This window comes from Hypomesus nipponensis, chromosome 24 (genome assembly GCF_054491055.1).
Source record: "Hypomesus nipponensis isolate SF chromosome 24, ASM5449105v1, whole genome shotgun sequence".
NCBI lineage: Eukaryota > Metazoa > Chordata > Actinopteri > Osmeriformes > Osmeridae > Hypomesus > Hypomesus nipponensis.
In genome coordinates this window covers 10,497,501-10,513,176 of record NC_140384.1, presented here as the reverse complement: position 1 = coordinate 10,513,176, position 15,676 = coordinate 10,497,501, and the positions used below count along the sequence as shown (strand labels likewise).

Here is a 15,676-nt window from a genome sequence, read left to right as displayed (position 1 = left end):
ACACACACACACACACACACAGGCAGAAACACACACAGAATACATGAACACACACATGCAAAACTCATTATAAAAGTGTGGTATTACCGGAACTCCACCTGCTGTTACATGGTCGCTGTAGTTGATACTGCTAAGTGACGCCGGGGTTGCAGTACCAAAAACCCTCCACTAGAGGGAGAGCTGACACCGTTGTACGCCCTGGAGCAGGGATAGACCGGGTTACTACTAGTCAATCCGAATTTATTTTACATCAAGGAAGAAGATGATATAGCAGGGCTGGTTGTCTCCATGGAGACTGGGGTTGTCCCTGAAGCAACATTGTTAAAACAAGAGCAAGTGTTTTGACAATCAGCCGACCTGTTAGTCCTAAATTATTCCTATCACTGAGATTCCCCTTTGGAAACTCTAAGAACCCGTAAGATTTGTTTTCTTCTAATTTATAGAAATGTTTATAAGTTTGTTGAGCAAGAGTACACGGGTTTTCAGTAGATGTCACATCCCAGGTGAGTGTCAGGTGTGTGTGGAAGACCAAAAGTCTCAACATGTTCTTTCTGGAGAGCTATACCTGCCTGTAAGCTTTTGCTCAAACCGCAGTTGTAACAAACCTGATTCAACAGCCAGCTAATTATTAGAATCAGGTGTGTTATAGATTCGTCTCGGAGAAAAACTAACTGGAAGATACCTTTACAAAGGGGACCCCCGTTAAAATCTGAAAATACTTAGGATGAACGTTTAAATCAATATCGTTAAACGAAAATATCAGTTTTATGTTTAGTTTTTTATTAAAATATTCAACCGTTAGGCCTGTTGGCGGGCTATCTTTCATGGGACGTCCATCCTAGCGGGTTCCATACGTCCTTATTGAATGAAGATGATTTCATTTCAAGGGGTGCTGCGCCTACGCTGGTCCTGTTTTCATGACGTAGCACGGAGAGGAGAGGGCGAGCCCCCCTCGCTGGTAAACCAAAAGAGCGGAGTTCGTGACTGAAGTCCAAACGGGTCTGGGACATCGGCGAGAGCGCAGGCACGAGCAACGCGGTGAAACGGAGACAGTGCGCCACGCGCGTCTTGAACGGTGAGTGAGTCCTCAGATTGCAGAAGAGCCCGTGATTTAGGTTACGGTTTCATTAAATCTCTCTGCTTTCGGGATTATGTTTTGTTTAGTAAATAACCGGACGACATTATGCGTCTGAAGTCTTTTGTCATGGATGGATCGAGTTCATGTGATGACCACCACCCTGCGTTATTTTGCACTAATGAGTGATTGAGCGACTATTATAGAATAAACGATATTGAATTAGTTTACATATTTTATCATTATATCACGCCAGTTGGATGTCGATATTTGAATAGTTTTAATTCGATGATTTAATAAAGGAATAGAGACGTGACATTGTCAAGAGAAGTGAGTTAAAGAAACAAGTGTGACACTGTGTGTGCGGGTGAGTGTGAGTAGCAGGTGTGTGGCTCCTAAGTGGCTATTAACCTAACCCACTCATCAGTGACGTTTTACCACAAAACACACACCACACACTTTAGTTTTGTCGGGGGAGAGATAGGGAGAGAGAGATGGACAGGGAGAGAACTAAACAAGTGCAAAAAGGAATGACAAGATAAAGGAAATGTAAAATAAAACCGTTATTGGGAAGGAGGCAGAAAGATGGGTGACTGAATACTAAAGGGGGGGGGGGGTTGTATGGGGGTGGTGGGGGCGGAAGATCTATTGATGTGTCCTCAGAGAATAGAGCAGGTGCTTTGATCCCCTGCCCTGCCCCGCCCCCCCCCCCCCAAGCAAGGAGGCTTGATGGTGCGCCCCAGCTCCCAGCCATATGGCCTGGCTGGAGGGCTGGAGGACTGGGGGGCTGGAGGACTGGGGGGCTGGAGGGCTGGAGGACTGGAGGGCTGGAGGACTGGGGGGCTGGGGGACTGGAGGGCTGGAGGGCTGGAGGACTGGAGGACTGGAGGGCTGGAGGGCTGGGGGGCTGGGGGGCTGGAGGACTGGGGGGCTGGAGGACTGGAGGGCTGGGGGACTGGAGGGCTGGAGGACTGGAGGACTGGAGGGCTGGAGGACTGGAGGACTGGAGGGCTGGAGGGCTGGAGGACTGGAGGGCTGGAGGGCTGGGGGGCTGGGGGGCTGGGGGACTGGGGGACTGGAGGACTGGGGGCTGGAGGACTGGGGGACTGGAGGACTGGAGGACTGGAGGGCTGGGGGGCTGGGGGGCTGGGGGGCTGGAGGACTGGGGGGCTGGGGGGCTGGGGGACTGGAGGACTGGAGGACTGGGGGGCTGGAGGACTGGGGGACTGGGGGACTGGAGGACTGGGGGCTGGAGGACTGGGGGACTGGGGGACTGGAGGACTGGGGGCTGGAGGACTGGAGGACTGGGGGGCTGGGGGACTGGGGGACTGGGGGACTGGAGGACTGGGGGCTGGAGGACTGGAGGACTGGGGGGTTGGAGGACTGGAGGGCTGGAGGACTGGAGGACTGGGGGACTGGAGGACTGGAGGACTGGGGGGTTGGGGGGCTGGAGGGGGGATGAAGATCACAGCTTCTTCCCATCCAGTGATCCCTCCCAGAGCCTGGTCATAACCCATGCAGACACCGCCCTGGTCTGGAGTTTATAGGTGTGGAAAAGCAAGGTGATGACCAGGCTGTTTCACCATAGTATCCAGTGTGTGCGTGTGTGTGTGTGTGAGAGAGAGTCTGTGCGTGTGAGAGTGTAGATTCATTGTGTTTGTTTGTGTGTGTATGTGTGTGTGTTTGTGTCTAGCCCCTATCCTGTCTGGAGAAAGAGGAGAGGCACAGCTAATCCTAGCACTGGTCTGTTCACACACACACATACAGACAGACACACACACACACACACACACACACACACACACAGGCAGACACACAGGCAGACACACACAGACAGACACCCTTTCAAAGCAGTCCATGTGTGACAGCTGCTGTGTCCTGGGATAAGGATACTCATTTGACTTCATTGTTGGTTCATGCACCCCAGCGCCCTGCAGGTTAACATATCATTTAATAGCATAGCTACAGTTTAAAAAAATGCTTCAAAACATGCTGACAAAGTTACCAATTTAACACTGAGGCATTGTTATTACTTGTATTACGTTGATTGAAGTCCATGATAGTGATGCTACCTTTGAAATGTGCATATTATCTTGTGGAGTGACACTGGCTGATAAATGTCCTTAATTGGCTATCAGCTGTCCCAAAAGCTCCCAGGCCTCAACCCTCCTCCAATCGAATGATCCCGCCAGAAAGACAGTCTCTGGTCGTCGGGTGGCATAGTTTCCACTGGGTGGGTGAGGAGACTGCTATAGATGGATCCTGAGGTCAGAGAGAGAGGGAGGGGGGAAGGGGGGAGGGAGGGGGAGAGAGGGGGAGAGGGGGAGAGGGAGAGAGAGGGAGAGGAAAGGGGGTAGTTAGAGGTGGGATCGGGTGAGAGAATGAGAAAAATATTAAGTGAAGAAGAGAGAGAGCAAGTATGAGAGAGTAAGAACCACAGAGAAGACAGAGAGAGAAAGACACAGGGATGGAGAGAGAGAAGGAGAGAGAGAGAAAGAGAGAGAGAGAAAGGGAGAGAGAGAGAGGGGGGGAGACAGAGGGATCAACAGTCGAACATTGAAGTGATGGTTTCCATTAAGGATAGGCATCCTGATTAAACAGGATAATTGATCAGCAATCTAATAACACTTGAGTGAAACATTTGACTATAACAACTCTTTAGGTCCTTGTTGCATTTTGTAATTACCCAAATAAGTGGTACGCAATTACAACATGCTCGCAAACAAGCAGAACAGAGCTTGGCCAGCCTGTCTCCTGGCAGGGCTGAAAGAGACCATTGTTACCACCAGTCCCAAATGGAAACCTTATAAGCACCCTTTTCATAACAGCGTTTTTCTTTAAACAACTTTGGATTTGACTATCCACATGCCACAATTAAGCATGAGTAGTAGTTACACTTTTAAGCAAATATGTTGTTTTTTTTCATTTCCATTTCACACAAAACAATCTGTATACTGTGTATTTGTGTTGACCTAGATGAAGTGTGGCTCTTTGGCTAGCTGGTTAGCGACAGTGATGCTACTCTGGGCCACGCTGAGGTTAGCTTATTGTTCATCCTGGACACACAGACAGGATGGGGAGATTAGCAAGACTTAAACAGCATGATCAGATGGCCTTACGCCTGTAGTTAACTGGGAGTTAACACTGGAGTATGTGTATACATGTATACGTGTGTGTATAAATTCATGATTTAATTAACAAATGTATGTATCGATTAACAAATGCACAAATGAGTGAATGAGTGAGTAAATAAATGAACCAGTGAACAAGTGAAAGAGTGAGTTAATTAAACGAGTGAGAGAGTACATTATTAATTAATGAGTGAATAAGTGACGAGACAAGGAGTGAGTGTATGAATTAGTGAATGAATGACAGGATGACTGGATGAGTCAGTGTTGTTTTGACCTGATGTGAGGAGGGCTCAGTCAGTCTCCTCCTGATGTGAGCTGGACTCAGTCAGTCTCATCCTGATGTGAGGAGGGCTCAGTCAGTCTCCTCCTGATGTGAGGAGGGCTCAGTCAGTCTCCTCCTGATGTGAGCAGGACTCAGTCAGTCTCCTCCTGATGTGAGCAGGGCTCAGTCAGTCTCCTCCTGATGTGAGCTGGGCTCAGTCAGTCTCCTCCTGATGTGAGGAGGGCTCAGTCAGTCTCCTCCTGATGTGAGGAGGGCTCAGTCAGTCTCCTCCTGATGTGAGCAGGGCTCAGTCAGTCTCCTCCTGATGTGAGCAGGGCTCAGTCAGTCTCCTCCTGATGTGAGGAGGGCTCAGTCAGTCTCCTCCTGATGTGAGGAGGGCTCAGTCAGTCTCCTCCTGATGTGAGGAGGGCTCAGTCAGTCTCCTCCTGATGTGAGCAGGGCTCAGTCAGTCTCCTCCTGATGTGAGCAGGGCTCAGTCAGTCTCCTCCTGATGTGAGGAGGGCTCAGTCAGTCTCCTCCTGATGTGAGCAGGGCTCAGTCAGTCTCCTCCTGCACCAGATGAGCATCTGCCCTCTCTCCCCTGGATGGGGCATTAGATGTCATTTGGAGGGGCAGATTAGCGTGCCGTTAGGGGGGGTGGCATGCGTGTGCACACAGACCTGAGGGGGTGAAGCGGGCGGCAGGGGGGGGGGGCGGGGGCAGGGGCAGGGGCAGGGGGGGCGGGGGCGGGGGGGGCGGCATATGGGTCCCTGAGCCACAGCCAGAGAGAACAAAGAGTATCTGACAAGAATACGCTGTCATTGTTGCTGCGGCTTGTTATTAATACCCCACCACCCCCGCCGACACCACCCTGCACCTCCCCCTCTTCCCATCCGTCCATACAACCCCCTCTTCCACACTCTGCCCCCACTCCCTACACCCCCCGTCTCCCCCCTCTCCCCCCTCCCCCCCTCTCTCCCCCTCTCCCCCCTCTCCCCCCTCTCCCCTCCTCTCCGCCCCTCTCCCCCTCTCCCCCCCTCTCTCCGCCCCTCTCCCCCCTCTCCCCCTCTTTCCCTCCTCTCCCCCCTCTCCCCCTCTCTCCCTCCTCTCCCCCCCTCTCCCCCCTCTCTCCCCTCTCCCCCTCTCCCCTCTCTCCCCCTCTCCCCCTCTCCCCCCTCTCTCCTCCTCTCCCCCTCTCCCCCTCTCTCCCCCTCTCCCCCCTCTCTCCTCCTCTCCCCCTTCTCCCCCCTCTCCCCCCTCTCTCCTCCTCTCTCCTCCTCTCTCCCCCCTCTCCTCCTCTCCCCCCTCTCTCCTCCTCTCCCTCCCTCTCTCCTCCTCTCCCCCTCTCTCCTCCTCTCCCTCCCTCTCTCCTCCTCTCCCCCTCTCTCCTCCTCTCCCCCTCTCTCCTCCTCTCCCCTCCTCTCCCCCCCTCTCCCCCTTTCTCCTCCTCTCCCCCCTCTCTCCTCCTCTCCCCCTCTCTCCTCCTCTCCCTCCTCTCTCCCTCCTCTCCCCCCTCTCTCCTCCTCTCTCCCCCTCTCCTCCTCCCCCCCTGGTAACTCACCAGTTTCCATGACACTCTTCTCAGTGTAAACATGATTCCGTTGATGGATATGAGACTGAGAAGTCACCTGTTCTAGTGCTTAACCCCCCATCCTCCTCCTCCTCTTCCTCCCCGCCCTTACATCCTGGTGAGCCCTGTTGACCTCTGACCTCTGAGGTGTGGCCAGAGGTGGGGTTTCCTCAGTGTGTATGACCTGGCCTGGACCTGAACACACACATCTCTCACACACACCGTGTGTGTGTTGGGGTGTGGGTGTGTGAACGTTAATATGTCTGCTTGGTGTTTGAATTAAATTCTTCTGGCATGGTGCAGTTTCATCCAGGCTGTCTTCCTGGTGTGAGAAGAGAGAGGAGGACCTCCTCAACATAGAAACACTGCCTTGGAGAGAAACTGTCTCTGTCACACGGTGAAAGGTTGCACGCTCTCTCTCTCCCTCTCCTCTTCTCTCTCCCTCTCTCTCTCTCTCTCTCTCTCTCTCTCTCTCTCTCTCTCTCTCTCTCTCTCTCTCTCTCCCTCTCTCTCCCTCTCCTCTTCTCTCTCTCCCTCTCTCTCTCTCTCTCCCTCTCTCCCTCTCGCCCTCTTCTCTCTCCTTCTCTGCTTTCCCCTCAGGGGGAAAATCCTACCATGATTGTCTCATCGTAGCAGTCTAAAACTGGCAGGATGAACACAGCATATAGCTATGGGCCAACCCTGGTTGTGTGTGTGTGTGTGCGTGTGTGTGTGTGTGTGTGGGGGGGGGGGGCAGGGGGATAAATGATCTCAGAGTATTGAGTATTACTTTTCTATCCACATCTTCATCTCCCTCTGCTCTACATGTGTCTCTGGAACATTCCTCGCTGAGCTTGTCTGAAGAGTCCTGGGAGGTTGGTGTTATCTCTGGGTTTACCATCAGTTCCACCTTAAGCATTCAGTCCATGTTCCCAAAATATCTGGATGGAAGCTATGCTGCTTCCCCCTTCCCCCTCCTCCTCACCACCCCCTCACCCCAGCCACGCAACCGACCCCAGCTCGCCCCATCTCCCCTCCTCTTCCCCACTACCAGCCTCTCAATTGCCCTCTCCCCACTCCCCATCCCTTCCCTCCCCCTCCTCTCCCCTCCCCATTATAAATGGTCCGACCCGATCCTCAGTGTGAGTGTTGGCTGGGGAGAGTCCACAGTCAGACCGGGGGGGTTTGGGAAGCGGACCTCAGTCTGTTCACCTGATCTGGAGTTACTTTGTCTCTCTGTTATTCCCTGGTGAGCCTGTGGTCCATCTTGTGTGTGTGGGTTAGGGTTAGTTACATGTCTGTGTACTGGGAACTCTGTGTGGATGTTTTCTATACATGTCTCTCTGTCCTTTCACAGGTACGTGTGTGTGTGTATGTGTGTGTGTTCTCTTTCCACGTTCCAGTTGATGTAAAACAGTGATCAGTGAATCATGCTGGTGCCTCTAAAACAGCAGAATGACCTTCATCTGCAGTGCTTTTCTATACATGTATTATGTTCTGAGTAGCGCAAACAAAAATATCTTCTGGTCTTGCTGTTTGAGGGGTTGTGTATCGCGTCTGGGAATATCTTCCTGGTTGTGTGGGCAGGCTGAGCTGCATTGTTTCACACAGGACATCAGGCTTTCATTACAGCATTTGTTTGCTTATGGATGTTTATGTCCTCATATTGTTGCTACCATGTGCTCTGACCGGGTAACAGCAATGTGTGCTGCTATTGTTAGGAAATGTTTCAGAATGTATAACATAACTTCTGAAGAACTAAAGGCGAAAGACGAGATAATTTGAGTAGTGTACTGTAAACTGCTAAAATACAACCATTACCTTGACTAAATACACATTTATTGTACCAGGAAATGTGTTTTTTTTATGTTCATTAGTTTGAAGAGCAGAAAGGTTTTTAATACACTGTGTTCTATCACCTGCCAGGCCTGGGAGTTTGATTGACAGGTACCACAGCCAGTGACATCATCACACAAGCATGAGCAGCACCAATTACAGCGTGACTCTGTCAGGCCCCGCCCCCTGGGGGTTTCGACTGCAGGGGGGGAAGGACTTTAACATGCCCCTCACCATCTCCAGGGTGAGTACCCCCAGACACACACACCACACACACCCACACCACACACACCCACAAACACAAACACACACATACACACTTCACAGTCTTCCACTCTGCTCTGGAATGCCCACAATGCCATGTGGCTGTTGAGTGACAACAAGTCTTGATTTGACTTTCCCACCCCCTCCACCCCCCTCCCTTTCCTCCACTCCCCTCCACCCCCTCCTCCTCCTCTGTCCCTGCACACAACTCACACCTTGCCTTTCGAGAGTGTGTTTCTGATTGCAGCCCTCACCAGGACTGTGGTGATGCAGTCTTTAGTGTCCCTAACTCGCACAGGGTCCTCCAGGGTATCTCAGCAAGAGAGACAGTGTTCTGACCAACGTCACCGACACCAACTGCCGCAGGCTCGTGTTCAGCGGGGGAGGGACGGGGGGGTTAACTAAGGTCACGCTCGTCACCCCTCGCTCTGGTTCCTGGGACATACCTGCTCCTCTGACATTAGGGTCTCAACTGTCAAAGAACCTTCCAGAAGCCCGATGAGATTTCAGTCAGGACGATTCCGGAGTGGTGAGGCGAGCTAGCTTTCCAGCACTGTGTCAACACTGTTGGCTTGTCGTCAGGTCCGCTGGCTGGCTAGCCCTAACCCTAACTCCACGCTAGCTTTTCAGGGCAACCTGAGACTGACGGATGGGTTGCCAGATTATGTGCCAGGATCCCTCCCCAGTTGCCAGGTTTGTGTTTTTGTTTTGGAAGTGAAACTCAGCTGCTGAGCTGAGCCGTGAGAATCGGCTTGGCTGGAAATAAAAAAAATAAAACCTTGCCCGACGGGCAGCCGATCATCCTGGGTGTTAGTGTGAACGGACTGGTCCTGGTTCAGAACGGTCACTGAGGGTTTGCGTCTGCCTCTAGACTACATGTTCAGTTAAGCATTCCCAACTGCTGTTTCCACCTGGCCCAAAACAGACGTTATACTTCTACCTCTGATGATTTTTGTATGTAGCTGTGAAGAAAAGCGTCCGATGAGCCACACAATGGCAATTAATTGTTTCGATTCAAACGGCGTTTCGGTGAAAGAGCGTTTGGTCTGCAGTCGAGGAGCGGCGATGACAGCGAGACGTCCTCTGATGTGACTCCAGTCTCGAAGTTTCTGTCGAGTCCGTCCCTCCCTTTCACTCTGTCGGCCTGTAAAATCTCCCACGAGACATGACTCCCGCCTCATAAACGCTGTTGTTTTCACTCCCATAGTGAAGCCAACTTATTAAATGTAAGTTTTCCTTTTTTTGGGTAAGTAGGTGGGGGTTCTGACCACTGTGAAGAGCCACGGGACAAAAACGCTCAGTGCAGTCAGGTCAATACTGGTCTGATCCGGTCCAGTCAGGTCAATACTGGTCTGATCCGGTCTGGTCCGGCCAATACTGGTCTGATCCAGTCCAGTCAGGTCAATACTGGTCTGATCCAGTCCAGTCAGGTCAATACTGGTCTGATCCGGTAAGGTTTGGTCTGGTCCAATCCGGTCTTCTCTGGTCCAGTAAGGCCTGATCCGGTCTGGTCCGGTGCATCAGTTCCACTGTTGGGCCTGTCTCTCTGCCAGGCAGCCTTCTCTAAGGGAGGCTTAGAGAGAGGGAGCTGTTTCTGGACCATCAATAAAACCTTTTACAGCTTCACCAAGCCACAGCCTCTCCACAGCTGGACAGATAGTCCATACTGAGGGCTCTTAGAGGACCCAGTACTCTACTCATGCATGTCTCCTGAGACAGCAAGCCTGCAAGGTTAAAGATTAACGGATCAAATTTCAGGGTCAAACAACCAAAATACAAACGATGACAGCATTTAGGACGGTAAAGGAAGCACATTTTGTTCGCTGCTAATATAACTGTCTTTTCAATTGAATCAATTACTTATTTTTTATGGGAAGAGGACAGAGTAGAAATCAAATAAACGCTGCAGAAAGTGGCAGACCCAGTCCAACGATGTGAAGGGGCGGTTTGTTTTGAATCATTGAGCTCACACAGCTCTAGCTTGCCGACTCCAGCCTTCTGGACCTCTGTAGCTCTATTGCTTTGACTGACAGAACCTCCTTGTCAGTCTTGTATTTGTCTTATTCCAAGATACTCCAAGCCAGGAACAACCCTTTATCGCTTCCTCTCTCATAAATCTTGACTTCCTGATAGGTCTTTCAGCGGTCGGCCATGTTGTGTTTGGCCTGGTAGGGAAGGAGCTATTCTGGCACGCTGAAGAGAAAGAGGGGCATGCTGGGAAATGTAGTTTTCCTTTGGTAGTCCGTCAGACATGCAGAGCTTAGTCTACCAGCTGGACTCCAGTGTATGAGGAAGACAGACAGGAGATCTCTGTTGTAGCCCTCTCAAATACTCTCACCTGTCTCATACTGAGATGTTAATCTGACTGTATACCGCCTCCCAGAGCCAGGAAAATCCCCCTCCCCCCTCCCCCTCCCCTTCCCCCTCCCCTTCCCCCTGCCTCCTCCCCCTCCCCCTCCCCTTCCCCCTGCCTCCTCCCCCCCCCCTCCCCCCCCCGCCGATGTGCGCTGGGCGCCGTGTAGCCAGCCCCCTCTCTGGAGCGCCCTGTCTCAACCCTCCTCTCATCTTGGCAGCTCTTCATCCATTCTGTCAGCCGTTTATACCCACAACGTTCCATTTCACTTTCCTATAAGACTTTTATAGCTCAGCGACATGGAAGCTGCAGTCGTTTCACAATACTTGACAGGGATTTTCATTGTGATGGAGTTCCTTACCTGCCGATTGGCCAAATGGCTTCTCCAAGGCCTGCTGGGATTGGATGAGCTCATTAGCTGGATCTGGTTGGCCTGCGGTGCAGAGACCAGCACATTGCCTGCTTGGTTCACCAAGCCAAGAGCACGATCTGGATCTCAAGGCATTACGTCCTATAAAGTGTTAGCGCTGGTTTTGGCAACCACACACACACACACACACACGTAAACCATTGTTTTGAGAGGTATCTATGGGAACCTAACTCTCATTCTTTCTCTGAACTTACTACATGTCAACTTCAGTTATTAACCACAGAAACTCACACACACACGCGCACACACACACACACACACACACTCCAGTTATTAGCTCCTGCAAGCCAGCTGTGGGGAAACTAACAACACAACACATTTTCGGATGCAGATGCAGGCTTCTCAAACTGCTATTACCGGAAGGTTAAAAAGAAAGTTGTTTGGCGCAAATCGAAGCTTTTCGATCTTCTCAGGCGGTAACATAGATTGGTACTGGCAGGAAACTCCCGTTCAAACCATATATATGCTCTGGAGAGATTGATTTTAATATGGAACAGTTTTCCTACATCATATAGACGCATATTCACAAACCAAGACAAAAAAACAGGAGGAAAGAAACGCTCTCAGCCCATCGTAAACCCCTGTTTCTGGTTCAGTCAGATGGTACAGAAGGGAGAGACATTCCCTGAGTTGTCTGCAGAGAGATGGGGCCTGATTGAGACACTTAGGAGACACTTTGCTCTCGTGTTCTCTAATGTCGGGGTGTGCTTCAAAGTTTTGGGCAGTGTTCCAGGTTGTATCAGGATTATTCAGCCTGTTGAACTGAAAGTTGAAACCTTTAGTGGGCAGATGGGGTTTGTGTCTTCGTATGGCGTGGGTAGGATCAGTAGTACAGGTGTTTGACTCCTGCCTGGGTCTGGTGGTGTTCCCCTCACATACACTCTCTCTCTCTCTCTCTCTCTCTCTCTCTCTCTCTCTCTCTCTCTCTCTCTCTCTCTCTCTCTCTCTCTCTCTCTCTCTCTCTCTCTCTCTCTCTCACTCACACACTCTCTCTTTCTCTCTCTTCCTCTCTCTCTCATTCACTCTCTCTCTCTCTCTCTCTCTCTCTCTCTCTCTCTCTCTCTCTCTCTCTCTCTCTCTCTCTCTCTCTCTCTCTCTGTCTCTCTCTGTCTCTCTCTCTCTCCAGTGTTGTTGTGGTCAGAGTTTAGTTGCTTAGTGATCCCGGCTGCTGCTCAGATGGTTGATGTCCTTGTCCACCTCCTCGGGGTCATGACCTCAGGACTGTGACCTGGTGCGTGTGTGTGTGTGTAAGTGTACTCAAGTGTGTTTTAATTTGAGTTGGACAGCTTAGATGTTTATGTGGGACGTCCTCTGAGCGTGGTGGTGGGAAGAGAACCACCTGTCGGTCTGCCTTGTCCCTGGGTGCACACACACACACACACACACACACACTAAGTAGCCCTACCTCTCACTAGCGTCCTGTGCTTGATTACAGCTCTTCCTGTTCTCAAGAAGACACTCTGTTATTTCATTGTGTTTACAAGACACACACACACACACACACACACCCCCACACACCCCACACACGCATGTGCACACAACAGAGGGATTAGAACTAAGTCTTAGTGGGTTCTACCTTTTATAGGCATATGAGGCCAAGACACGCAACATCACTCAGCTCCTACCCGGATGGATAAGTGTGTGTGTGTGTGTGTGTGTGTGTATGTCTGTGTGTGTGTGTGTTTCCCATCAAACACAGGGAGGGGAGCGCTGGATTGTTCTGGTCTCCTAGGAGCTTATGTTTACCACAGAACACCCAATCAAATGTTTCCCTTCAATTATCACCTCCCCTCCCCTCCTCCCAACACTGAAACAGTGCTCTCTCTCATTCAGATGGAGCGCAGCTCTCATTAACAGCTTGCATGTAAACACATTGATGGCTGTAGAATGCTCCCTATTCATTCTTCTGGGTCGTCATATGTGAGCGGGGGGTTTTGAACCGCAGGCCTGTTGACATGTTTCCTGTGATCACCAGGCTCAAACCAACACACACGTGTGTGTGTGTGTGTGTGTGTGTGTGTGTGTGTGGGTGTGTGTGTGCTTGTGTGTGTGTGTGGGTGTGTGTGGGTGTGTGTGTGAGTGTGTGTGTGCTTGTGTGTGTGTGTGTGTGTGTGTGTGTGTGTGTGTGAGTGAGTGTGTGTGTGCTTGTGTGCCATCGTGAGCAGATCTAATGTGGAATGTGGTGCATGTGTTTCTATGGGGTGTTAATGACACCATGCTCTGTTAATGACACCATGCTCTGTTAACCTGTCCAATCAGAAGGCAGCCAGACCCACAGTGCTGCACTAATTGGGCTCCTGCTTCTTACTAAATACCTCCATGAAGTGAGACTGTGTGACAAAACACGTCTCGTCTCAAGCAAATATTTGTTCTAACACTTCCCAGTTTTCCAAGTGCTCTAACGGTTTTAAGGGTCGTGCATGTCTGAACAAAGTGTTCTAAGTTTTCTGAGGGGTTGAGTCTGTTCTAAGAAATTGAAATGTTTTTCTCAGGGTTCCAAACGTTCTAGGGACCTTTGTGGTTTGTGTGTTCTCTGATCTCCAACTCCCCTGTCGGTTTACTGACACTCACACGTATTGATCCAACCCTTCTGCAGTGGAACAAGTTTGAGTTTGGCAGAGAGGTCCTACCTATAGGAGAAGCTCCCTGTCTTGTTTTAAAGGTTCTGTGTTCTAAAGGTTCTGTGTTCTAAAGGTTCTGTGTTCTAAAGGTTCTGTGTTCTAAAGGTTCTGTGTTCTAAAGGTTCTGAGGTTCTGTCTTGCTGTGTTCCAGCTGACCGAGGCGGGCAAGGCGGCTCAGGCGCGGCTGAGGGTGGGAGACGTGGTCCTGGCCATCGACGGCGTCACCACCGACGGCATGACCCACCTGGAGGCCCAGAACAAGATCAAAAGCTGTTCTGGAAACCTTTGCCTCACCCTGCACAAGTAAGATAACACACACACAAGTACATGCAGACAGACAGACAGAGAGCAGGGCTAACCATGGGCTGTGTCATCGTTTGAAGATAAACTCTTGGAATAACAGCAAACATCTGCTTTGTGTCTGAGAGAGTAGGGTGTGTGTGTGTGTGTGTGTGTGTGTGTGTGTGTGTGTGTGTGTATGGTAAGTAGCATGTCTGTAGTAAGTAGTTTGTGTCAGTAGTAAGTAGTGTTTGTGTGTGTGTGTGTGTGTAGTAAGTAGCGTGTCTCTAGTTAGGTGTGTGTCTATAGCAAGTAGTGTGTGTGTAGTAAGTAGTGTGTGTGTAGTAAGTAGTGTGTGTGTAGTAGGTAGTGTGTGTGTGTAGTAAGTAGTGTGTGTGTGTGTGTGTGTTGCTGACTGTGTCAGCCGGTACATGATGTAGCAGACCACACAACGAGAGCACCTGGGTTTTCATCGATGCAGGGGGATTTAAAAACACAACCTATATTCCGGCTTTTATGAATCTCTGATTCATAGGACTTGAGTGATGAGGATGATGACGTCATCAGGACCTGCTGATTGACGATGGGAGTGCCACACACTGGAGCACAGCTGAGCGTGTGGTGTGTGTGTGTGTGTGTGTGTGTGGTGTGTGTGTGTGTGGTGTGTGTGTGGTGTGTGTGTGGTGTGTGTGTGTGTGGTGTGTGTGTGCGTGTGTGTGTGTGTGTTTTCAGAGGCAACAAAAGATACAGAAGCTCAAGAAGAAAAACACTCCAAACAAAACACTGTCAGTCATCACTGGTCACACACACACACACACACACACACCACAGACACACACACACACACACACACCACAGACACACACACACACCACAGACACACACACACACCACAGACACACACACACACCACAGACACACACACACACCACAGACACACACACACACACACACACCACAGACACACACACACACACACCACAGACACACACACACACCACAGACACACACACACACACACACCACAGACACACACACACACACCACAGACACACACACACACACACCACAGACACACACACACACACCACAGACACACACACACACACACCACAGACACACACACACACCACAGACACACACACACACACACCACAGACACACACACACACACACACCACAGACACACGCACACACACCACAGACACACACACACACACCACACACACACACACACACACCACAGAGACACACACACACACACACCACAGAGACAGGGAGGCACTAGGAGTCATGGCCCATGAGTGTGTGCTTTAGGATTATTTATAACTACAACAATGCAGAAAGAGAGAGAGAGAGAGCGACATATATATTTAGTCATTTTAGTCATTTAGCAGACGCTCTTATCCAGAGCGGAGACAGAGAGAGACAGAGACAGGACAATCTCATTTAACAATTAGACAACCACCATTGCTGTTGTTGGGTCTGTGATACGAGACTGTGGATGTCAGATTGACAAGGAGTCCTAACCAATCAGAAAGGCCAGGGGGAGACTTATGATTGTAAAATCAATCTTGGGAGATCAAAACGAGACGTTTTTATTTGGTGCTTGTAACAGATGCTCTCTCTCTCTCTCTCTCTCTCTCTCTCTCTCTCTCTCTGACTCTCTCTCTCTCTGTCTCTCTCTCTCTCTCTCTCTGTCTCTCTGTCTCTCAGCCTAACATCTGGGGTTCATCCTCTCTCCTTTCTCTCTTTCCCTCTCTGTCTCCATTCCTCTTAAATCAGACTTTATTTGGAAAAGGAATAACAACTTGTCTCGTGTTCATACACACACAGATACGCATGCATTCCTGTCGCTTCCAACCCTCTCTTTCCA

At 50.5% G+C, this 15,676-nt stretch overlaps 1 protein-coding gene across 3 annotated transcripts in view; it reads left to right on the top strand.

The window, feature by feature from the left end:
- Window positions 1–922: 922 nt before the first annotated feature.
- The window catches only part of LOC146233181 (PDZ and LIM domain protein 5-like), a 27,088-nt gene continuing 12,334 nt past the window's right edge, over window positions 923–15,676 (top strand). For 2 of the 3 annotated variants that reach the window (XM_084690801.1, XM_084690799.1), the window contains exons 1-3: window positions 923–1,075; window positions 7,944–8,097; window positions 13,673–13,824. In XM_084690801.1, coding sequence (XP_084546927.1) covers window positions 7,996–8,097; window positions 13,673–13,824 — 254 coding nt within the window. In that variant the 5' untranslated portion in view covers window positions 923–1,075; window positions 7,944–7,995. Of the gene's footprint in view, window positions 1,076–7,163; window positions 7,267–7,943; window positions 8,098–13,672; window positions 13,825–15,676 lie in introns of those variants that run through there. The other variant, XM_084690800.1, reaches the window with a different exon arrangement.